General features: G+C 50.2%; 3 protein-coding genes across 7 annotated transcripts in view; 1 reads left to right on the top strand and 2 right to left on the bottom strand.

Annotated features, from left to right (window-relative positions):
• The window catches only part of LAMA5 (laminin subunit alpha 5), an 84,492-nt gene extending 74,965 nt beyond the window's left edge, over positions 1–9,527 (top strand). For all 3 annotated transcript variants that reach the window (XM_085079395.1, XM_085079394.1, XM_085079393.1), the window contains exons 56-80: positions 75–216; positions 436–538; positions 623–736; positions 852–1,031; positions 1,329–1,471; positions 1,671–1,847; positions 2,093–2,229; positions 2,311–2,464; positions 2,569–2,702; positions 2,810–2,972; positions 3,342–3,470; positions 3,666–3,817; positions 4,196–4,328; positions 4,614–4,754; positions 4,957–5,087; positions 5,162–5,329; positions 5,424–5,556; positions 5,679–5,836; positions 5,955–6,141; positions 6,407–6,559; positions 6,677–6,836; positions 6,924–7,054; positions 7,157–7,247; positions 7,939–8,058; positions 8,198–9,527. In XM_085079395.1, the coding sequence (XP_084935521.1) occupies positions 75–216; positions 436–538; positions 623–736; positions 852–1,031; positions 1,329–1,471; positions 1,671–1,847; positions 2,093–2,229; positions 2,311–2,464; positions 2,569–2,702; positions 2,810–2,972; positions 3,342–3,470; positions 3,666–3,817; positions 4,196–4,328; positions 4,614–4,754; positions 4,957–5,087; positions 5,162–5,329; positions 5,424–5,556; positions 5,679–5,836; positions 5,955–6,141; positions 6,407–6,559; positions 6,677–6,836; positions 6,924–7,054; positions 7,157–7,247; positions 7,939–8,058; positions 8,198–8,352 (3,589 nt within the window). In that variant the 3' untranslated portion in view covers positions 8,353–9,527. The remainder of the gene's footprint in view (positions 1–74; positions 217–435; positions 539–622; positions 737–851; positions 1,032–1,328; positions 1,472–1,670; positions 1,848–2,092; positions 2,230–2,310; positions 2,465–2,568; positions 2,703–2,809; positions 2,973–3,341; positions 3,471–3,665; positions 3,818–4,195; positions 4,329–4,613; positions 4,755–4,956; positions 5,088–5,161; positions 5,330–5,423; positions 5,557–5,678; positions 5,837–5,954; positions 6,142–6,406; positions 6,560–6,676; positions 6,837–6,923; positions 7,055–7,156; positions 7,248–7,938; positions 8,059–8,197) is intronic.
• Positions 9,528–9,670: 143 nt separating this feature from the next.
• Positions 9,671–16,514, bottom strand: ADRM1 (ADRM1 26S proteasome ubiquitin receptor). 2 transcript variants are annotated; one of them, XM_085079404.1, is made up of 10 exons: positions 16,419–16,514; positions 15,460–15,670; positions 15,096–15,212; positions 14,893–15,016; positions 14,378–14,464; positions 12,247–12,328; positions 11,788–12,017; positions 11,307–11,464; positions 10,504–10,606; positions 9,671–9,894 (listed from the first exon to the last, which is right to left on the bottom strand). In XM_085079404.1, the coding sequence occupies exons 2-10, from the start codon at positions 15,667–15,669 to the stop codon at positions 9,788–9,790; spliced, it is 1,218 nt and encodes a 405-aa protein (XP_084935530.1). In that variant the 5' UTR covers position 15,670; positions 16,419–16,514; the 3' UTR covers positions 9,671–9,787. The 2 variants fall into 2 exon arrangements, with proteins under 2 accessions (XP_084935530.1, XP_084935531.1); XM_085079405.1 differs by lacking the exon at positions 14,378–14,464.
• A 502-nt stretch (positions 16,515–17,016) lies between these two features.
• OSBPL2 (oxysterol binding protein like 2) overlaps positions 17,017–23,078 on the bottom strand; it is a 33,338-nt gene continuing 27,276 nt past the window's right edge. For both annotated transcript variants that reach the window (XM_085079397.1, XM_085079398.1), the window contains exons 12-15: positions 22,515–22,643; positions 21,647–21,770; positions 20,910–21,000; positions 17,017–19,726 (exon numbers count right to left, since the gene is read on the bottom strand). In XM_085079397.1, coding sequence (XP_084935523.1) covers positions 19,624–19,726; positions 20,910–21,000; positions 21,647–21,770; positions 22,515–22,643 — 447 coding nt within the window. In that variant the 3' untranslated portion in view covers positions 17,017–19,623. The remainder of the gene's footprint in view (positions 19,727–20,909; positions 21,001–21,646; positions 21,771–22,514; positions 22,644–23,078) is intronic.

Genomic DNA, 23,078 nt, shown 5'->3' with positions numbered 1-23,078 from the left:
GGTTTGGCTGTGGGGTATGGGGGTAAGAGTCTGAGTGTTCTCCATGGACTTGATGGCTTCATCTTCCAACACAGCATTATCCAGGACACAAACCAGGATGGCTTTATCCAGCGGGCGGTTGATGCTTCCAATGCCTATGCCAGCATCATTGAAGCTGTGAGGAAAGCAGAGCAGGCAGCCCACGATGCTGATGAGGCAGCCAGCGAGGCCCTGATGGTATGTGCTGTGGGGAGCCCTGTGAAGATGAGCAAAAACCAAACTCCCTTCCCTCTGACACGTGGGCACTGTGCTCTGTGCCAGAGCAGAGTCTGCCATGGCTGGGGCCAGACTGTGTTTGGCTCTCCCTGTTACACCCCGCTGCAGTTGCCTGAAAGAGCATTTTTGTGTGTAGTCAGAGCCTTGAATTCCTCTCAGAGCCCCATGTTTATTTCACAGAATGTCATATCAGAAAACCTCGGGGCTGTCTCTAGAACACTGAAGAGGAACAGCAGCAGCCTGGAGGAGTCTGCGAGGAGACAGCAGAGCAAACTCAACGGGGGTGAGAGAGGCTCCTCGCAGGGTGTGACATCCCTCTGGCCAGACTGAGCTCCAACAAACAGCATGTGCATGTCTTTAATTGCAGCTATTAAAGGCAGTCTGCAGACAGCAAAGGACAAGCTGGCTGACCTCCGTGCGAGGAAGGAGCGGCTCCTGACCCAGCTCCAGTCTGTGCAGGACATGCTGGGCAGGGAGCAAGGTTTGTTCTGGGGTAGCTGGACTGATTCTCTCTGCTCCCTTCTTCGTGCACCAACTGTGACCCAAGGGTGCTTCCTTCCTGCTCCTGGCCATCTCAGAGATTTCTTTCTTTGCAGAGGACACGAAGGACACAATCCAGAATGCCAAAGCAGCTGCTGCCGAGGCCAATGAAACAGCTGCCAGAGTGGAGGATACCCTGAGCAGCATGAAGAAGAACCTGGATGAGTGGAAAGACCAGTATGGAGGCCTCAGGAGTGAAGACCTGAACCAGGCAGTCCAGGATGCCAGGAAATCTGGTGAGTGCTGAACCTGGTGGGCTGCCAGGGTTAAGTCTGGCCTGACCAGTGCATGCACAAATATCCTGTGTGTTTTTGCAAGCTCTGCTTTGCAGTTCCAGGTCAAGAGCAGAGGGAGGTAGCAGCCAATACTGGATGCTTTAAGTTCTGGCCCTTATCTTCTTTTTTTCCCCTCTCCCTGCAATGCCTATATCACCTATAGCTTTACTGCAGGAGCTTGCATGTCTCAAACTGCCTGTGCTTCACATTTCCCTTCCTCACTAACCTCCAAAACTGCTGGCTCCTCTTCAACCCCAGTGTCCAGCCTGGAGAGCACTATCCCCCTGCTGCTGGAGAAGCTGAGCAGCCTGGAGAACAGGAGGAACAAAAACGCCACTGTGTCGGAGAACATCGTACGGATCCGGCAGCTCATCACGCAGGCGAGGAACGCCGCCAGCAAGGTGGGCTCAGGGGAGGGTGAGGGCTGGGCATGGTGTGCTGGGGTGGAGGAGGGCTTACCTGAGGGTGCCATGCAAAGGGGAGGGTGTCTGGGGCCACCAGGCAGAGTCCCTTTCTCATGGGGTTTGGTGGAACTGGCGGTGACCAGACGGGTGGCAGCAGCAGGTTCGGTGCCACAGGGCTGGATTTCTCTCCCTACAGGTGAAAGTGCCCATGAAGTTCAATGGCAGCTCAGGGGTGCAGGTCAGGATGCCCAGCAATCTGCAGGATTTGGCAGCCTACACATCCCTCAAATTCTACATCCAAAACCCTGAGCCCAGGAGCCGGCAGGACGAGGCAGAGGAGGGGCGGTTCGTGTTGTACCTGGGCAGCCAGGAGGTGAGATGGGGCCAGAGGGTGGAGAGAGCCCTCGTTGCATCAATGAGGAATCATTCCTGGAAGTCAGTCCCTCACCTCCTCCCTGACTATCTTTGTGGGGAACACAAACAGCCTCTGGATGCAGCCTTCAGCCTGGGTGGGGAGTGGGATAAGGGGTGTTTTTCCAGTGCAGCCCTGAGAGCATCAGGGAGAGCTCCTGCCTGTCCCAGATGCCAACATGTGGCCTTGTCTCTCCCTGAGTTCAGGCCACTGGAGACTACCTGGGCATCGTGCTCAAGGACCGCAGAGTGCATTGGATCTACAAACTGGGAGACGAGGAACCAACCTCCCTGAGCGTCGACGAGGACATTGGAGAGCAGTTTGTCACCATCAGCATCAACAGGTAGGGCCTTTGCTCAGGGAGGGCAGGGTTTGCTCCTCTTTGGGGGTCTCCCCTGGTGCTGACCATCCCTCCCCGCTGCAGGATCCTGCAGTATGGGCACATGTCAGTGATCGTGGAGAGGCAGAGGGTGCACGAGATCAAGGGAGACAGCGTGGCCAAGGGAGAGCAGGGGCTGCTCAACCTCGACCCACGCAATGTGGTCTTCTACGTGGGTGGCTACCCCTCCAGCTTCACGGTGAGACAGCAGGGATGGGGAGCGGGTTTTGGGAGGTATCAGCGATGCCTTTGGAGGTTCTTACAGGAGGGAGAACTTGTTTAACTGTTGGGTTTCATTCCCAGCCGCCTCCTGCTTTGCGCTATCCCAACTACCGCGGGTGCCTGGAGCTGGACACGCTCAACGAGGAGGTGGTCAGCCTGTACAACTTCCAGCACACCTTCGAGCTGGACACTGCTGCTGAGAAACCCTGCGCCAGGTGGGCACAGTCCTCGGGCCAGGAGCAGCCCTGCTGCAGGGCTGATGTCCTCAGCTGCTCCAGGGCATGGCAAACAGCTTGGGATTGATGACTGTTGTGTGTCTCAGGTCCAAATCCACGGGAGACCCCTGGCTGACTGATGGCTCCTACTTTGACGGCACTGGCTATGCGGAGATCAAGTTTGAGAGCCAGTTTGGCACAACCAAGCGCTTCGAGCAGGAGATCCGCGTGGTCTCCTACAACGGCATCATCTTCTTCCTGGAGAACGAGGCAGGTGCTTGCTCCCCTGGGGAGCCTTCATCCCTCCGTGGGTCAGCTGGAGCTATTCCAGGCCTGCTTGCAGCCATGCCAGTTCAGGACACTGGGAAGAGGAGGGCTCTGGAGCCAAACCTCACAGCAGTCGTTTGGCTGGTGCTGGAGGGGCTCTCCCAGACCCTCCAAGCTGGGCCAGGGCTCACTGGGACAGGCAGTGCTGCAAGGAGGATTTCCAGCTCCCAGTGTTGTCCCTGGGCCTCAGCAAATAACTGTGACCAGGGCACTGGAAGTGGGACCTGCTCCCACCAGTGCTAAAGGGCAGGTGGGCTCAATGCCATGGCTGCATCCTGGACACCTGCTGAGTGTCCATCCTGCCTCCCCCAGGGTCAGTTCCTGTGTCTGGCCATCCGGGATGGGAAGCTGGCGCTTTACTATGACTTCAGCTCTGGCCTGGAGATGGCAAAACCAAGCAACTCCTCCTCCCTCACCATCAGCAGTGCCACAAACAAAGCGGTAAGAGGGAACAGGGCTCACTTGGAGAGAGGGCTCCTCATCTGGGGTGGGGAGACACACAGACCCTTGTTTTTGAGGGGGCAAGAGCTGTGAGAAGTTCTGTGACTTGAGCCATTAACTAGACACCTTGTCCTGCTCTTTGGGATGGACCTAACTGCCCCAGACTGACAGATCATTTCTCTCCTCTGTTTCCAGATCCAGATTTTCCTCCTCAAAATGAATAACAAGAAGCGCATCCTGGTGCGGGTGGAGCGCCTCACCATCTTTGTGGTGGAGCAGGAGAACTCCTTGGAAAACGCTGTCTCCTACTATTTGGGGGGTGTGCCCCCAGCTGTGCTGCCCCCCAGGTGGGTCCAGCCTGCAGTGGGGTGGGACAGTCAGCACGTTCCCCTCCAGAGTCCCTGGTGGTGGCCCTGGCCCTTTCTCAGGCACACCCAGGGCTGTTGGAGCCCTGCTGAAACTCTGGGGGAAGATTCCCTCTCTCTCTCCATCATCCTGAGCTTTTAAGGATGATAACTTTTCCATCTCTGATGAGGGGTGGGGTGGTGGTGGGTGTCACCAAGTTGTCCTTTGCCCTGCTGGGTACTTTGGAGCAGCCTTGGCACTGGAGGTGACCATCACGGTTCTTCCCCAGGCACTGCCTGAAGAGCTGCAGGGCCAAATTCTCCCCAGGGCAGTGTCTTGCCTAGGGCTGTCCTTGTTAACACTGCTTGCTTCTCCTGCAGCTTGAAAGCTCTCTTCCCCACGGGTGGACCAATCCGGGGCTGCATGAAGGGCTTGAAGGCGCTTGGCAAATACGTCGACCTGAAGCGCATGAACACCGTGGGCGTCAGCTATGGGTGCACCTCGGACCTCCTGGTGAGCACAGAGCCCTGGCAACCTGGCCAGCACGCTGGGGGAAGGGTCTGTCAGGGAAAGAGAGCGCAGAATCCCCAGGAAAAGCCCCCTATCCCCTCATTCACACAGAAACAAGCATAAACCCTCAAGCCTGCGGTGTGGAGGGGTCATGGTGAAGTGCTTGCCCCACATGGTTGGCCATGGCACCAGCCAGACCCAGCGAGGAGCAGAGCTCCTCAGTCACCTCCCAGCACCCAGCAATGCCAGGGCCAGGCTCTCACATGGCCACCATGCTGTCCTTCACAGATTGCCCGCTCAGTCAGCCTCCATGGCCATGGCTACCTCACCCTGGCTCTGACGGATGTGCCAGGGCTGCGGGAGTTCTACAGTGGCTTCAGCTTCCAGACAAGCCAGCGTGAGGGGCTGCTCTACCACCACTCCACCCAGGTGGGCACTCATGGGACCCCTGGGTATCCCAGCAGTGGGGCTGCTGGGGAGGGTGCTGCTTCTCCTTGGGAAAGAAGGGATTTGGTGGGGCCAGGGTGTGAATCTGCAGTGAGATCTGCACCCTGAGCTCCTGGAGGGCAATGGGGAGGTGGGCTCTTCCTTGGTGTTCGGCTGCTGAGCTGCTGGGTGATGCTTTCTGCAGGAGGGGACGTGCCAGGTGTCCCTCCAGAGAGGCCAGCTGGCCTTGAACCTGCTGGGAAGTGAAGTCACCACTGACAGTGCCTATGCGGATGGCAGGGCTCACTACGTGGCTTTCTACAGCGATGCCCGTGGGTGAGTGTCCTGCTGCTGTGCTGCTGGGGGGCAAACAGCCACGGGGACCTGCTGACCCCCACTGCCACCCCCAGGGTCCGGCTGTACGTGGACGATGAGCTCCAGGACACCACGACAAGCCCCAGGCCCAGCAGGCGGCAGCGGCGGCAGGATGGACGTCGTCTCTTCCAGCTGGGTGGCTCAGCAGATCCAGGTGCTCTCAGCAACCTCACCGGCTGCATCGGGAATGTCTTCGTCAAGCGGTGAGCACATCCGTGCCACTTCAGACAGCAGGGCTCAGCCCCATCCCACCTCCCAGCTGGGGTGGTGACGGGGACCGCTTCTCCCCGTGTGTAGGTTGTCAGAGCCACAGATGGTGGTGGACCTGCAGCAGAATGTGGAGGGCATCAATGTCACCATGAGCTGTCCCTTGGGCGAGCAGCCGCAGCAGCTGAGAGTCACTCCGAAGAAGGACAGGCGGAAACCCAAGGTACCACCTGCTGCCAGAACACCCCACACCCCCTCCTCACCCTGCTCAGATGCCGCACTGAGCTTTCCTGTTGGCAGGGAGGGGTGCTCCCCTCACTCCATTCCTCTGTGCATGTTGTGTAGGTGCCAGGTAAGCCTGCGCCCAAGGGACGCCGCCACGACCAGGATGGGCTGTGCCAGCTGCAGCCCCAGCCCCATGCAGCCAGGGGCACCTTCCGCTTCGGGGGAGCCCCGAGCAGCCGCTGGGAGTTTGATGAGATCCCAGCCTCCTTTGGGTGGAGGTGAGCCTTGCCCAATGCCCACCCCACGCAAGCTTGGCCCTGGGATCGTGGCTTGGAATTGCGTGTGCCTTGCAGCTCTGCAAGAGCCAGGTGTTCCCATCACCCTCTGTCCTTGCAGGTCCCATTTCTCCTTGGAGGTGAAGCTGAATTCCTCCAGTGGGCTTCTCTTCTACGTGGCGGGTGAGCAGGGTTCCTCCATGGCTCTCTTTGTGTCCAACGGGCGCTTTGTGTTCCTGGTGGACATCGGCCGGCGCCGGCTGCGCATCCGCAGCAAGGACAAGTACCGCGACCGGCGGTGGCACACGGTGAGCAGGGCTCAGGGCTCAGCAGGACGTCCCCAAACCACATTGGTGCACCTGCAGGTGTTGGTTCAGTGCAGCCCTTCTCTGGGCATCGATTCCTGGTAGCACACAGGACACCTGCAGTCCCAGGGGAGCAAAGGGGACAGTGAGAACACAGCCAGGGCTGGCTGAATCTCTGAGCTGAGGCCTCCTGTCCCTGGGCACAGCCCTGGGGCTCCTCCTGACCTGGGAAGTCCCTAGTCTTGGCACTGACCTTTGCCCCTTGCAGGTGTTCTTCAGCAGAGACCAGAGCCGGGCCCAGCTGGTCATCGATGGGCTGCGAGCACAGGATGCTGCAGTAGCCACCCCAGGGCTCTTTGTGGCCCAGACCCCCTTGTATGTTGGGGGAGTCCCAGCTGGAAAAGCCAAGGCTCACATACCGGTAAGAGCTTGGCAGTCCTGTGGCATCACCCTCTGTTTGTTCCCAGTCTCATGGCATCACCTTGTGCCTCCCAGCTTTTGTCCCATCTGTGCTCAGTCCCATGGCCTCTCTCCACAGGCTGCATCAGCCTCCAGCTTCGATGGCTGCCTGAGGAACCCACAGCTGGACGGGAGGCCCCTGGGTCCCCCCTCACGCACCTTTGGGGTGACACCATGCTATGAGGGCACACTGGAGAGTGGGGTCTTCTTCGCTGCAGATGGCGGGTCCATCACCTTAGGTACCCCACAGCAGTCTGGGACTGGGAGAAACACAGTCCATGGGAATCCCCGTGTTCCTCTCCTCACCAGTGGCATTTCACTTCCAGCTGAGGCAGTGATGACTGAGCAGGACTTGGAGGTGACACTGGAGGTCCGTCCCCGCAGTGCCTCTGGCCTCATCTTCCACGTCAGCACGAGGAGAAGCCACCATCTCCTGCTCTACATGGAGGAGACCAAGGTACTTGGGAGGGTGGCTTCCCCACAGCTTTTCAGAAGCAGCAGGTGTCTCCTGCCTGTCCCTCTCAGCTCTCCAGGCTCTGATGGGTTTGTCTCACCCCAGGTCACTGTGAGAGTGAATGCTGGGGCTGACGAGTTCTCCACATCGGTGACGTGCCCAACTCTCTGTGATGGGCAGTGGCATACCATTGCAGGTGAGGTGACAGCTGCCTTGGTTCTGTGACTTTGCTCCAGCCCTGCTCAGCTCACATCTCCTAGGGGAGCTCCGGGCAAGCCCATGCTGGGGATTTAAACCTTTACCCCTTCTGTATGCACCTAATTTGGGAGTGTGTAGCTGCCATGAGGTTGATTTCCTAATTAACAAGAGTTCTTGCCTTACCTTGGCACTGTCAGACCTGGTGGACAGGAGAGACAGGTTATTTTCCCACATCATGAAGCAGCTGGCAAGGCCAAGGATGTGCCACAGGACTTGATCCACCAGACTGTTGTGTCCAGCTTAAAGTGAAAGCCCAATTTGCTTTGTGTCAAGTGTGTTCAAAGTGCTCAAAGCCCACAGCGGGGAGCTGGGATTGTAGGATTCAGACCTGTACAGGAAACTCAGCCTTTAAAGTAACTGCCATTGAGCAGGTGCTGGTTTGCATCAAGCCCTCTTTGGGGCTGGGGGCACAGCTGCAGCCCCATCTCAGCACAGCTCTCAGAGCTCTATTTTAAACCCTCATTTTGTTCAACCAGTGCTGGGTGAGGTTTTGGGGGAGATTATCCAGACTCAATTCCCAAGAGCCAGGCCCGGCCCTTTGACTCTCCCAGGTTTTGCTGTGCTGCAGCACTGGTCTAGGCTTGCTCCATGGGTAAGGAAGAAGCACTCACTGTTGTTTTCTTTTGAAGTTACCAAATGGAAAAACATAATCCAGGTGGATGTGGACACGGAAGGCAACCACACAGTGGGACCCAGCCAGCCTCCTGCACCCAGCACAAGGGCAGCTTTCTCCTTAGGAGGGCTGCCAGGTGAGTTGGCAACGATGTGTTCCAGGATGAAATACAAGGACATCTCCCCAAGGAGAAGGGAGATGCTGTTCCTGGTGCCAGGAAGAGGTATTTAAGCCTTTGCCAGACTAACGGCTGCTTTTCCTTGTTTCTTCTGCAGAGACAGACAAGGCCAGCACAGGGCTGCTGTTACCTCCCCATCCTCACTACGTTGGTTGTGTCAGGAACCTGCTGATTAACCAGAGGCATGTGGACCTGCCTCGGGCCGGGGCTGCCCGGGGCTCCGTGGGGCTGAAGGGCTGCCCCGTGCTCTGAGTGCCACATCATGGACAGCCTGAGGGACAGAACGCTGCTCCGGCCCCGGCGTCACCACTCGAGAGCACCGACCGTGCTCGGACACACTTATCTCCAGTGACTGCAGGCACAAGTCTGGGCCAAACCAGAGGGGCCACAAACCCCAGGGGAAGGAGGGCAGGGGAGGACAGTTGGGGAGAAGGGGGCACTTCAGGGATGGATGTTTCACAAATAGAACCAAAAAGCTGGAGCGGGATGTGGCGACAGAGTCCTTCCCTGGTGGTCAAGGATCTGCAGCAGGGCTCGTGCTGCCCCGTGGCTCGTGGTGGGAGTGTGGGCTGGAGCACAGAGCAGCCCTGCAGCACGTCCTCAGTCCTGTTCCCTTCACCCCACACGTACAATGCACATAGATTTAGTTCACCGAACACTTGAGGCTATTAATAAACTGTCAGACTGTCTGCTGATAAAGGCTGCAGGCGGTTTCTGGTTTATAATAAATGCAATTAGGACAAACTGGATTAATTCCGTCGGTTTTGGGGTTTTATAAGCAAGGGCACATTTAACCTCCCCCCAAGGGCAGTCTCAGCTCACCTGCTACTGCTATGCACAGAGCTCTGCAAGGGGGAACTTGGACAAAATTCTGCTCACAGAATTAGCATCTTATCAGAGTAATTTATAAGAATCAAAAAAACAGAATAGGCTGGGAGAACTGAGGGAAAGCAGAAAGGCACAACCGCCACTAGCTCTGCGCTTGCGTTCAGCACTGGTAGTACACTGACAAAAGTCCTGTTGTGGGAAGCAAGAAACTATTGCTTTAAAGGGAAGAAATAGAAAGGTTACCTCCACATCTGGCCAGGTGTGCAAAGTGACGCCTGGCCCTCACCTGCTCTGGCTCCTGCTCAGCCTCCCTCAGCCCTGGTGTAGTGCAGTTTCCACTTGAAAGCAGCTTTTTCTCCCAAGACACCCAGTTCACTCGTGCACTTACACGTCATATATATATTTGTGTGTGTATATATATCTCTGGCCACTTGGGGACAAAATCTTGCTTCTGAAATGGACTTGTAACTTATATCATTGTATTTTGGGTTTTTTTATGAGGGGTAAATATTGTAAAATGGGTTTTTAACATGTCCATCTTAAACAAATGTAATTATGACCTGGTTTTAAGTTGTAGTATTAAAGATGGTCTTTGTAAATCACTGGTACATACTTTGGAGTCAAATAAAGTTTTACATTACTCTCAGTTTACTGGGGAAGAAGAGTAAGCATGGGGCTGAGAGCTGGAAAAGGAATAATCAGCACTGTGGGGATTACTTTACAGATTGGAAGGAACAGTATGGCAGATAAAGAAAATTCCTTTATTTGTAGATTTATATAAGCATAATATGAAGTTAGTAATCCTACTGCAGTTGCTTAAGTTAGTATCTAGGAATATCTGTAAGGAAGAGCAAATAACTTAATCTAAACTCATATCTTCCTCTTCATCTTTCTTGTCCTTAGAATCTCCTTCCTTCTGGTCTGACTTGACACTGTTCTGCATGGCTTTGGCAAAGGCTTCTACATCTAGAAGTTAAACACATGAGTTATTGAGCTTTTCATGCTGGAGCTCATTGTCCACACAAGGTTAAAGCTTTATTACTTAGAAAGCTGTTGCTTTAGTATGAATTAACAGGGAAGAAAATCTTAACACCACCCCTCAGATCTCTCTGATACATTTTATGCACTTAACGGTGCATGGGCATCCTAAGACCAGAATTTCTGCAGTAATGGGACAGATGCTACAATCCCATTAGGGAAAAGGGATACCCCACTTCCCCCAGAGCTACAGGCCCTGACTGTGTTCACTGATTTCAGATGAATCATTAAAAAGTTGCACAAGAAAAGCACTCCTGAACAAGGTGACTGTGACACCTCCAGAGTCTTTCTGCATCTCTAGCAAGAGAACAAGGCCAACACATCTCTGCAGAACCCCGACTTCCCTAAGTGCCTGTTCCACCTCACTCTGTGACTGCTGGGGAACACCTGTACCCTTTTCTTGTAAACATCAGTGCAAGAGTCAGCTTTGGAGAGTTACACAGAAGCTGATCCTTACACCCACACTCAGTGGTTGTGTGCAGTGCCAACACCCCCAACAATCCCCTCCATCCTACTGCCACCAGCTCCAGTACTCACCGCCTTTATTTGCTGCATCTACTGCCTCTGCAGGTAGCCCAAACTGGCTCATGAGTGGCCCCAGCTGTCCTGAAGCTAAGGCAGCACTGAACATGCTCAAAGCCTGTGAATTGGAGTCAACAGCATCAAAATAAAGTTTGTATCAGAGTCCTGCAGCATGAGGTGTGGGCTGGGCACTAACCCCAGGAGGGCAGTCCGTGTCAGGGCACGGCTTGGAAACAGATATGCAATCAAATAATTGCCAGTGAAACATTCCTTGCTTCTGAGTGTTGTCTGCACATTTTGTCTGCTATATTTTAATCTAAAACAGTCATTTAAGCCACTGAAATTTTGCAAATTGTCAAATTCCCATCTATTATTGTAATTTACTAGTTCAGATTGGTCTGTAACACACCAGCTTTTATCATACAGTGTCCTGGAATTAAGGACTGGTGTTTCAAGGGGTGCAGTGCAGTAACTGTGAGCATCTTTTCCCTTCAGTCACCTGAAATTACCTTTAAGGAGCCACTTGTTGAAAGGGAATAATGAATTTGCTACTACTCCTGTCATTTGCCAGAGAGCATTTATAGTAAAGAGAAAGGTAAAGTCCAACTCCAAAAGAAAAAGTAAAAAACATTCCCTTGGGTGACTGCAGGAAGAAAGAACTAGTGCTCAATTAAACCTGTCCCATCTCCTTTCCACTTCTACTGAGCAACTTCCCACTCTGAACAGTGCCAGGAACCTGGAAAAGCAGGGCAAGGTGAATCTAGAGGATGGTGAAGGGGAAAGAAGAAGTGCACTTTCCCCCAGAGCCAGTCATCTACCTGCTGGAACTGAGGAGACGTCAGGGTGTTCTGGATCTCTTCTGCAGTCTGTGGCAGGGATTCCCCTGAGGGAAGGTAAGGCATCAATCGCTCCTGAACTTCAGCGTTGGCCAGGATGGGAGCCATGATCTCGGGAGTCAGAACAGCTGCCAGGTCCACTAAGAGAAAACAAAGGGTTGGCCATTAGACTTCACATAAAACCCCATGTTTCTGTCATGTAAATCAAATCATCTAGTCAGGGTCTGAGTATTAAAACTTGTATTAGCACACTGCCACCATATTTTTTTCCATCTCAGTTCTGCAATGAGGGTAAGTCTCCTGAAGCAGCCAAGAACAGCACTGAAATTAAAAAAAAAAATCCACCAAAAAACAGAACAAAAAATTTAAGAGACCTTTCAAACCAATGTGGAACAGGACAGAACAATAAAACAGCTCCAAAGAACTCCTGGACCCAACAGCTGCCTGGTCAGAACACCATTACCTTGCTGTCCTCCTGCTCCAGATGGCACATTCATAGTAGCTAAAATGTTCTGAAGGTCACTCAGTTGAATGGGCTGGGTTGGGCTCGTGGCTGAGCTGGTTCCATTGCCCGAGCTGGGAACGGGGCTGGGACTGGTCACGGAGGCAGCCGCAGGAACGGACGGGGCAGGCGTTACACGGGTGGAAGAAGTTGTGGAAGATGGAGTCACTGCAGCCGACTGGCTGCGAGAGCTGGGCAAGGTAATTAAGATAATTAATTCCCTGCAAAAACCTCTTGTATTCTGAAAAGCTTCTTTTCAAGCCCTTACAATATGAAAAACTCCTACCTCATTTTAGAGAGGTAGTAAGCAGCCTTGATTCCCACCATATTCCCCATTCAATAAGCCATGATTCCTCCCAGAGAAATGGCAACTTGGTGTTACAAAAGCCCTGCAGACTCAGGGCAGACAAGGCCTCCTACCTTGATGATGAACTGCTGGTTGGAGGTCCCCCACTCCCGAGCAGACTGGCCAGCCCAGGCCCCGTCAGCGCGCCCAGCCCACCTTCCGTAAACATAAAAGAAGAACAGGTTTAGACATTTATTTCTTCAGGTTTTCTGCACCTCTCTTCTCTGGAGAGGCTGCTCTTGCACCTGAAAGGCTTTATTTGCTAAAACAGAGGAGGGGGTGAAAGAGCCCAACCCATCCCTCCCATCCCTGGCTGTAAATTAACAAACTTGTTTTCTGATCTTGCATCCCCATTAGAGAACTGAACATCTCAGAAATGACTCAATTTCTAGGTGAACACAAGGATGAAGTTACTCCAGTTTGTGCCGTACGTATATCATTGTAACACTGCCCTCTCTCATCTGCTATCCCAAAAATCCAACTTCTCTATGAACTTTAAAAGCCAAAGCCCTCAGCAGAAGATCCCAAAGTCACCACCACTCTCTCCCCATTGACCAGGGGTTTGCAGCTTCAAACCTAATGCAGAGATGCAGCAACAGAATCAGCAGAGCTCTTAAACACTTCACAGGCAAAGGAAGGACAGCCCCACGTACCAACTGCTCCCACAGGAGGAGCCAGCAGGAAACCAACAGTCTTATGCCAAAGAAACCAGAACCAGCCTCCTCCGTCACACATCCCAACTACCAAGGACTTATCAGAGGGTCAGGAACCTCAGCTGGGAAAAGGCCTGGCTGCTGGGCCCCCTGGAGTTGTCAGGGACTCGACTGTCCCGCTACAACTCCTTTGAGCCACATCAGCCAAAGGCTGCATTTACCACACACCTCCTATCAGTGGTTCCTTGCACCACACCTGATTATACACACAAAGCACCTGCATTTCTCATCCACCTCTGGGAGCCCCTGGGAACAGAGGACAGAACAGCAGCGCTCAGTGAGCAAACCTATGGCAAACTGCAGCTGAAGACCCTGCAGGTCAGAGTGAGCCCCTGCCAGTCCCTCCTTGTCCATGACCAATCTCGTGGAACCATGTCCCAACACCTCTGTCACACATCCCACACGTTCCCCAGCAGCAGGCACAGCAAGTGAAGCTCATAGCTGTACCAAGCGCTGCTCTGCTCCAGTGACCCAGGAGCAAGAGAGCTCCTTTGGAGCTCTGCAGAGCCCCAAGAGATGCAAACCAGATGTGAAGATGACACTCCCAGGGGAAATGATCCCCAGGGATTCACCACAACCACTGTTTGCAGAGGCAAGCAGATGGTTCTCTTTCTGTTACATGTCAATCTGGTTTACGCCTGGATGTAAAGGCAAGGAAAGAAGAATCGCTTAGGAAAGTGTTGAGAGAAGGAGGACAGTTTCAGTATTATGTGAAGCTTCAAGAGGAAGATCTTTTCCAAACACATCCTAAAAGACCAGAATCTTCCAACACTAACATGAGATTTGCATCTGAACATCCCACCGATACGAGACTTGCAGCTGAAGCTAAAAAGACACCAGCCAGATCCACAAAAACAGACTTCTGAGCTTAAGCACAGACTTCTGTGTTCCTTTGCCTATTTGCACTCAAGGGTCTGACCTCTCAGAAAATGCTCCTGGAGCACAGGTAGCACTGAGAACAGATCACAGCAGGGATTCCAACAACCCTTCAGAAACCAGTGATTCCAGCTCTCCCCAGGAGAGAAAGCCCTGCCCTGAGCCTTGCCCCTCTGACTGGGGAGTGCTGTGGGGTGGGACCACTCTGACCTTCCTCTTGAACTCTTTCTGCTTTGCACACAAATATTCACTGAATCAGAGACCATACAAGCAACTCCACAGCTTGGTAACCAGCACACTCACCAGGAAAAAATCACCAGTTTTCAGCCCCTGCTCCAGTGAATATTTAGGAGGAAGGAGTAGGAAAAAAAAAGCAGAAGATCCAGTGCAGCAAGGAGTAGAACCAAGGTTCCTTGCAGATCAAGCCCTGGGATGAGTGCTGTGTAGAATCTGGTCCCCTTTTTGTCCCTGAGCTCATCTCTGAGGCAGGGCTTTGCCTTCTCACCTGAAAGCAGGGCTATTGAGATCAATAGCACTACTTGAAAATATTGTCAGGTAAGATTTAACCTGGCAGGAGAAAATACCATTTTGGCATAAAGATATTAAAGCATTTTACCAAGTCCTCCTAAGCCCGTTGGTCCGATCAGCTGCATGAGCTGGTTATGGCTCATGTTTCCAAGAAGGCTTTGCAAGCCACCCTCACCTAAAAACAAAAACATTCTGAAACACAACATATTCACATAGTTTTTTTCACAGCACTCCAGCTCAAACAGCAGGAGATTAATTGGCATCACATTCTGTATGGAAAAACAGTTTCAAGTGTTTACTGATTCATGATCTTCATAAAAGATAAATGTAGTTTGGCTTCACAAAGAGGTAAGACTCCAGAGAATCTACTGGAAACAAAGAGATTTCTCCTGGCAGTCTTAACTTTCAGCCTACACCTATTTTAACAGCACAGTTTATTCTGCTAAAAGCACATTTATGCTTCTGGAATTAACATTGTCCCCAGCTCACCCTCCACAGCCATCAGGAATTTCTTCCTAGGGAACTCTAGGGGCTTATTCTAGACATAAATTAAAAAAAAACCAAAACAACCTCTGACATGAAGGAGCAGAGAATGGACTGTACCTCCTAGTGCTGAGAGCTCGTGGCCTCCACTGGCATTCCCACCCAATGCCCCTGGCATGGGGGGATTGTTGAGATACTCATTCACCTTACGGCAGTGCTCCTCATCCTTGTCTGTCTTCGGCTCCTGCAAGAGAATTGCTCTTGGTATGAGTCATCCTGGGAGTATTCTGATTCAAGACCTTTGCCATTGGTTTCTGACAAACCTGCATCCAGAAGAAGAGTCGTTTTGATCCTGCCTTGAACTTCAATACATACACACGGCCTGTGGTGCACTGCGGGACTCTCTTGAATTCACAGTCATCAGGAAAAATAATCAGATCCTGGAAAGTGTGTCAGGAGAAACAAGTGTTCGAGAAAACACATCAATATTCCCTCTCACCTCCCAAAACCCTCTGCCCTCCTCCACAAACTTTCTTCCATCTGCTCCTCAGAGCAGACAGGATGTGGAAGTGCAGTTCTGTCAGTGACATTCTCACCCTAATTTGTCCTGGAGAAGCTCTTTCCGCAGTGCCAGCAGATCAGAACATGACTTAACACCTCAGCACTGAAACACAAGCTCATACTCACATCTTCCACATTGCCCGAAGTCCTGTCCTTCCAGCAAAAGTGAATGAGGGAGTCATCGGTTTGCTGGATGTAAACAAGGCCTTTTCTTTTATCTGGAGTTACAGTGCTGCCTTTCAGGGACATCTTCCCTGCCCGAAATTCCACCAGGTATTTGCTCGAGGAGCCACGGGAGCCTGGCACCAGGCTCGGAAATAATGCACCTGAAGACATCCTGGAAAGAGAGAGAGCAGCAGGTGTGATGAGAAACCTTCTCACATTCTCTCTTCCCAGTATCAAATTTCAACCTTTACCAGGTGGCTTCACAAAAGCAATCTGTCCCGCTGCCTGCAGAATTCCAGGGTGAGCCAGCTGAGCTAAAGCGGCATCCTGGATAAAGACAGGAAGCTCTACAGCCCTCCACTAATAAGGGAGAGCTTGTGTGCTGAGACACTTGAAAATGAAGCCACCGTACCCCAGCACTTCCTTCTTCAGTTCGAAGCATGGTTCAAAGCAGGAAGCCCTGCTGTATCTTCAGACTGCGGCTCCAGCACCCCAGCAGAGCCCCGCAGGCTGCCCCGTGCCCCACTGCCCCTCACGGTGACCCCTTACGGCGACTCCCCGGCCCTGCCCCGGCCCTGGCCTGCCGCAGTGACCGACCCGCGGGCCTGGCGGCGATGCCGGGCCCGGCCGGCCCTGCGGGACTGCGCGGCTGTTCCCAGGGTCGCGCTGCGCTCACAGCCCGGCCAGCCCTGGCTTCGCCGCTGGACAAACAGCCGGAGCGGAGCCGGGACGGGGTGCGGTGGGGAGGGCTCGCGGCCCGGCCCGGCCGCCCTCCGTCCGCCCAGAGGCCGCGCTCTTCTGCCGGGCCCCCCGAGGCCGCCGTGCCGCCTTCCCCCCGACCTCCCCCGGCACGAGAGCCCCAGCCCGGCCGCCGTCGGGCGCGGTGTCCCCGGGGTGCCGCGGCGGGTCCCAGCCGGTACCTTCAGCCTCCTCCTCCTCCTCCGCCGCTGCCGCCTCAGCTCTTCCTGCCCCGCGCGCCGGAACTCCGCCCCGCGCGGGGCGCGCGCCGCCGCGGCCCCACCCGATTGGCTGACGCGGCTGTCAATCAAAGCGGGGCGGGGCGAGGCGCCCCTGCTGTGTCACGGAACATGGCGGCGCCCCCTTCCCCCCCCCACCGCCCTCATGACCTCCTCAGCCCAGCCCAGCCCAGCCCAGCCCTCAGCCCATCCCATCCTCAGCCAACCCCAGGGCCACAGCGTCTCCAACACCACCTTTACTCCCGTCACAGCGGCACGGAGGGCCAGCACCGAGTGGTTACAAAAAATAAACCCGTGGAGCGGGCCGGGCCATTTCCATATTGCTTCCCTGACCCAAATCCCAGCTGTTTTCAGGGAGCCGGAGGTGTGCGGTGTGGCGCCTGGCCGACACAGGTGTATTCCCAGCAGGAGCAGCATCGCTGGGTGAAGAGTCTTGGGTTTGGTTTTTAAAACATCGCAATAAAATCAAGGTGTAGCCCCAGAGTCCTCCTGCCCCACCACCAGCTGCTCTGTATATGTCTCACAAAAATCTGTCACCATCCAGAGGCCCAAAGGGTATTTATTAAGTATTTATTACAATTTCTTTCTAGCTGGTTTCTCTACGTAGCTGTATTAACATATACTAACACAGTTATCTTATATACAGTGTTTAATCAAGTTATAAAAGTGACATTCTTTCAAAAGGTGCAAAGTTATTAATGTTTTGACACGTAAACTACTGAGGCGAGATCTGCATCGAAAATAAAACTTCTGGACTTTGAGAGCATTAGGAATGCCAGGGCTGGCCAAGCAGAGCTGTGTCAGCAGCGCAGGGAAAGGGTTTTGGAAGTGTTGCCAATGAAGAACAATAAATTAAAAGAACGGGTTTGGAGCTAATTGAAATTTTACTGAAAACTTCAGACTAAAGGAAGGGGAGAAGGCGGTGAAGATGTAATTAATGAAGTGTTCTTACACTGGAAATGTTCCCAGTTTCTTTTCATACCCCATGAAGATTCTATACTGAAGTTTGGATTAAACATGTTGGTACAATTGTTTCATGCTTTCACATGACAAGGCTTTAGGTCTTTGAATTTAAATCCTGGCTTAGACAAAAGGGATGCTAACCTGTACACCTCCTCTTAGAAACAAAACATCTGTATAGTTTTTTTTTTCCATTCAGGCAATTTCTATTTATATGCACTGTTTTAAAAACACCACTCCAGCATTAAACATACTATGTAGTTTAAGCAAGTTTTAAACTCCCATGAGATGTTAAACTGGTCTAACAAGTGATTCCTTTCAATCCTCACCTAACAAAAAAATTCCTTTTGGCACGTGCAGCGAGTTTGGAAAGGGTTTACAGTGCCTGGCACTGTAAAGTTCAGGTTTTTATCAAAACTATCTTCATGCTGTTCCATGTGGATCAGCAGCGTCTTTTCAGAAGTGTTTGTGCCCTTTCTAGGAACAAACACAATCCCACTGCCTGCACTGTGCCACCAAATACAGCTCAAGTCCTGAGGACTTCCTTCAACACACTACAAATTTTGGCAACAGAATCAAGTTGCCATGAACAAGGTTCAGATTATACCCTTCCTTACTGCCTTGAAGTTTTACAGCTTCTCTTATTTTTCCAATGAAGACAACTAAATTTCCCTCAAATTTAGTCTAATTGTTGTATGCACAATGTGATAGAAAAATGTTTTTCTATAAATATGCTAATTTTATTTTGCTTTTTAATCCTGTGTCTGGGAGAGAAGCACTCCAAAAATCTACTCTCTGGATGAAACCACAGATATCTTGGACATAAATCAAACCAGTTCTTTCTTGAACTCTTCATGTTGCTGGCATTTAACAGCAGCAATTTCTAAATTACTGTAAACTTCACAGCAGCTCTCCATTTTCACCTGGTTACTCCATTAAAAACTTTCATAAAAGAAGCAGCAATATTAGGATTAGTTTTAATCACTGGACCTAATTTTTCAAGCCTCTTTTCACACCCTGCCGCCTGAAGTGTACCACTGGAAAGAAAAATGAATGCATCAATTCAGTAATTGATTATTTCCAGTATTATATGGCTTTGATGGTTCAATATGGAACAACACAAAAAAAAAAAAATCCCACTTTTTGACATCACGTGCTCACAGGAAACTTGTAGTAGGTATAACTCTGCCAAAGCTTTAAATTGATTCTGCTTTTTCACAACATACGAAACAGACATGACCTAATAATGAGAAACATGCAAACCAAAACTTCCCCAAAACATGAACCTGTGTGGATATACACACGGAAGTGCTTCCAAAGGAAAGTTTAGTCTAGAAGCATACACAGTGCCAAAGCTGCCAAAGGTAGTGCAGAAGAGTTAAGCCTCCAAGTGGTAGCAAGCAATATATTGTACATTGGAACCACCTCGACATTCCTGCTATTGCTTCCAAAGCTTCTCCTATTGTAAGAACAGCATTTGACCTCAGGAAAAGCACATGTTGGGTGTGCCCTTCCTTATTCCTAAGGTATGCTCTATGGGATTTATCACAGGTATACAGGTTAATGCTCACAGTGTCCCAAAGTTGTGAAGACTCTGTAACAGACAACTACAGCGTGAGAAGCTCAGGCTGGGTTTTGATTCCCGAGTCTCTCAGTTATGGAATTGTTGAGAGGGGAGGCCAGGAGCTCCTGTCCCCAGGGAGTGCTACATACAATATGGGGAGTGTGACAGGACTGCATTTGATCCTGTTGGTACCATGTTGGCTTTTCATCCCTGCTCCGAGTGCCAAAAACTTCAGCTTCTTCACTATTGTACTAAGTAACAAGGATATTATCTCTAGTTTATTTAAGTTACGTAGTTTTCAAGGATTTTATGTGCTCTACAGATACAGCATATCCTCCTGCCTGAGAAACTAGGGGAGGAAATGGAGAACCAAAGGTCCCTCTGGAAATTAGTGAAAACTTGGATGATTTCAGGTACAGCTTTATGGAATGAGCGCAACAGTATTTAAATATTTGGCAATCCAACGTTAGTGATAATTAAATTGTTGATTGTTGACTGATAGAATTTCTGTTAAAATTTACTTAGAAAAGCTGGTTTTTGCTATCAACAAAACCAGAGTAACTGGCTTGGAATGAAATCTAGTAACTAGATGTCCGGATGAGATGAGCAATTGGTTCTGCAATTTCAGTATATGTCTGGACAGTCTGAGAAATTTCTATCAAAATAGCCACCTGAGTACAGCCAATCAGGAGTCCCAGTGTAGGGGTTAGTGCCTTGATGAAACCACCTGTAAAACAAAAATGAAAAAGGAGAGAAACAATAAAAGAAAAAAGCAAACAGAGTGAACAGTTATTAACAGGGAAAAAAAAATCAACGTTGTTTCTTTCGCAAAACATTCTAAAAATACACTGGTATTTATCAGAAAAAAATCTCAGGAAATATTCTGAACATGAAAAACATTGAACTTCCTACACAATTATCATCACCTTGTAAAGCACTTATTTTTTTAGCATTAAGTCAAGGAGTGTAAAATGGATTTTAAAATTGCCATCCTATTCCAAGTAAAAATAACATTGATACTCAAGATTATATGTATTAATTTTTACTTTAAGAGGATGCCAAATCAGTTACACAATCCTGTTTGGAAATTTGTCCCAAGAGAAAACAGTTTTGTCCTATGGAGCTGTGCTCTGCACAGAACATAAACAGCTGCTCACTTTTCAGCCACGTTGACCAAAAATAATTTTATATTCTCTGGAAGAGATTTTTCAAAGCGTTGACTGGAATTAATCTGTAGCTGCTCCTCCAGGCTTTGTGAAAAGAATGTTTTCCCTTCTGAATTTCATAAAATCATGGAGCATCCCAAAGTTCTTGCCTTTGAAGGAATCAACTGCAGTGACTGGCCATGAGCACTCACTTGACTGCACAGCACTGGCAGCTGTGAAAAGCACTCTGTGGGAGCAGCAGCCAAATCACACATCACTTCCTGATGCACTCTGTGACTCAGAAATCACTTGAATATGCAATCACAAAAGCAATTTCTGAAGTATCCAAGCCAAGAAATCCAAAGAGTGTGAAAATAAAAGGCCCCAGAGGGCCACAATGTCTTGCTCAACTACCAAAAGCTGGACAGGAATTGGTTCAAGAAGAGATGACACTTAACATTTTATACACTCTAACAAAAACATGACTTCTGTAGGTTAAAAAAAAATTTAAAATCCAGCATTAACACAGCAGTTCATTATGACAGGTTTCACCATTTATTATTAGATAATTTGTCCAGGATAGACTTATCAGCAATTCTGGATTCTAGCTATATATTTAACTGTTGACCCAGCAATGCTTTAAGTGACACTACAAATTGTGTTGTCATGGAAGCAATCAGACACATGCTGTCCTGAATAAAAACAATTCAAGCAGTGTATCCAACTATTCCAAGCTTAAACAAATTCCCCCTCCTTGCCCCTTACCGTGTGTGCCACTCCACCTCGTCTTTTGCACGCTCCTTGCGAGCAGCTCTTTGCTTCTCTTCTAGTCTCTCCTTCTCTTTGCTTGCCACATCTAACCAATGTATCAAGAGAAATGGTTACTTAGCAAAACAAAAACAAAATGCAGAAAACACAGGAAAGACCAAAGAAATGAAAGAGTTCATTTAAGCACGAGAAAGCATCTGCTGTACACAGTTTTAGGAAACAAAAGCCTAAAATTTCAGAAAAGTTGCTGCTACAAGCACAGCTGAAACTGAAATTTTGGTGTTTTATCTATCAGAAACACTGCACTAAGACAGCAGGAAAGAACTCTGGTTAGGCATAACAGACAGTGATTTTTTTTCACTATTTGGCCATGTTTCCTCTGACAAACACCAGACCAGCAGAGCATGTCTGCTCACCACATGTCTCCAGACAAACTCCAGAGCAAGCAGAGCACGTCTGCCAGCTCCCCCCAAGCTAACAAACATGCAAACACACCATAACACAGGATAGCAGCCCTGGCATCCACCTGGGATTCAACTGCTCTCCCAGGCTTTTCTGGGAGAAAACATACATCATACACTGTTCAAAAGCATGTTCATTGCACAGGACGCAAAAAGAGTTAAGGCTGCTCTGGGAATGAGAAAGTGAAGGCAGTGTTTCCTGCCTCGACCTCCCTCTAGCCATCCCTCCCAAAACTTACTCATGTGAAAGCATTTCCTGCAGCAAACACATACCCATGTTGCCATTCTCCATGTTCCTGATATCTGGCCGTAGCCGACAGTCCGTGGGAGCCAATATTGCTTCCATGCCCTTTTCCAGCTCGTTGAGACTCACAGCAAAACTGGTGAAATTGTACATCTGAAAAGCAAATTAAACAGAACACACAAGTTATTCCAGCAAAGCAGTGCTGCGTTCCCTACAATGAATGGATACAACAGAACTTCCCAGAGAAACTGCTGAGTCAAACCTTCTCCCACTGGCTGCCCTGAAGGCAAGGTTTGGTTCATACAACATCAGCAGGATTTTTTGTTGGAGGGGAGGAACAAGAAAGGGCAGATGGGGATGCTAATCACAGCTTTCATTTTTTAAGCAGTCTTTGCTTCTGAGGATTAAGACAGATTTTTCTACTGTATTGATATTTAACATCATGATTGTTAGGAAAAAGCAAAACAAAATAAAACCACCCACAACTAAAAATCCAGAAATTCTCGTTGAAACGATGGAAGTTAATATGCAGCTGCCCAGTTACTGCACCCTGTGGCAGCCTGTCTAGGAACAGCAGGGGCAGCAGAAGGGAATGTGTATCTGTATTTTAGCCACTCTCAGTGCAAAGATCTCCCAGACAGGTTAACCCAATTCCCAGATTCCCAGCTGCACTCGGAGCATGCACTCCTTGTGCCAGCTCAGCCACAGCAGGGCTGCTTTCAGCACAGGACTGAAGCAGAGCTTGCTGGAGTGCAATTTCAGTGCTGCAGCAAGAACTGCCAGAACCTGGTCCTATGCCAAGGAGTGACACTGCAACAAGGTTCCCTGGACCATTACTCATGTTTCCCTGGAAAAGTCACCAGCAAGAGCAAGGCACAGGCTGATTGAAACAGTTACCTGTGATGAGTTTGGTGGCCTACAATTTATTCTCCAAAGCAATTTACTGCCTGGTATGAACTGCACGGTGTCTTGAACCTCTGGCATATCATCAGCCTCATCATTTTCAGATTTAATATCTTCCTCACTCTGAAACAGAGATAACATTTGGCAGAGGAACAAAGGAACATTGGATGGTTTCATCTAGAATTCTGCAGTGACTGTTGAAGAATCTGTTCACATTTGAGATACTGAACACTCCTGTACTTCTGCCTCACCCCTCCTGTTTGCTTTTCCTCACTCTGTATAAGGTCCCTCATTTTTATCATGCCTTGCTCCTGACATCCCCAAATAGCCTCCCAACACTTAAATAAAATTTGAATGTCTGTTTAAAAAAATCAGTAATAATAATAGTTAAGTAATGTCTTTGAGAAGTCTTTTCTCCAGCTCCCCTTCTACTGTATGCCACAGCTTAATTTCACCTCACATGACTATTATTTCTTCAGGTTGAAACGAGCCAAGACTGAAATTTAAACCAGTTCCCAAGTTAGTTCTTACATCATAAATAGGGCACACCTGTTTTTG

Source organism: Lichenostomus cassidix, chromosome 20 (genome assembly GCF_008360975.1).
Source record: "Lichenostomus cassidix isolate B80296 chromosome 20, HeHo_3.0, whole genome shotgun sequence".
Lineage (NCBI taxonomy): Eukaryota > Metazoa > Chordata > Aves > Passeriformes > Meliphagidae > Lichenostomus > Lichenostomus cassidix.
Note: the sequence above shows the minus strand (reverse complement) of the source record. Positions and strands in the feature narration are given on the sequence as shown.

What these genes read in the sequence shown, in the direction of transcription:
- ADRM1 (XM_085079404.1), bottom strand. Translation starts at nt 15,669, where the DNA reads ATGTCTTCAGGTGCATTATTTCCGAGCCTGGTGCCAGGCTCCCGTGGC. An exon ending in GACTCTTCTTCTGGATGCAG is followed by an intron (nt 15,017 to 15,095) that starts GTTTGTCAGAAA and finishes ATTCTCTTGCAG; the next exon opens with GAGCCGAAGACAGACAAGGA. An exon ending in CGAGCTCTCAGCACTAGGAG is followed by an intron (nt 14,465 to 14,892) that starts GTACAGTCCATT and finishes TTTTGTTTTTAG; the next exon opens with GTGAGGGTGGCTTGCAAAGC.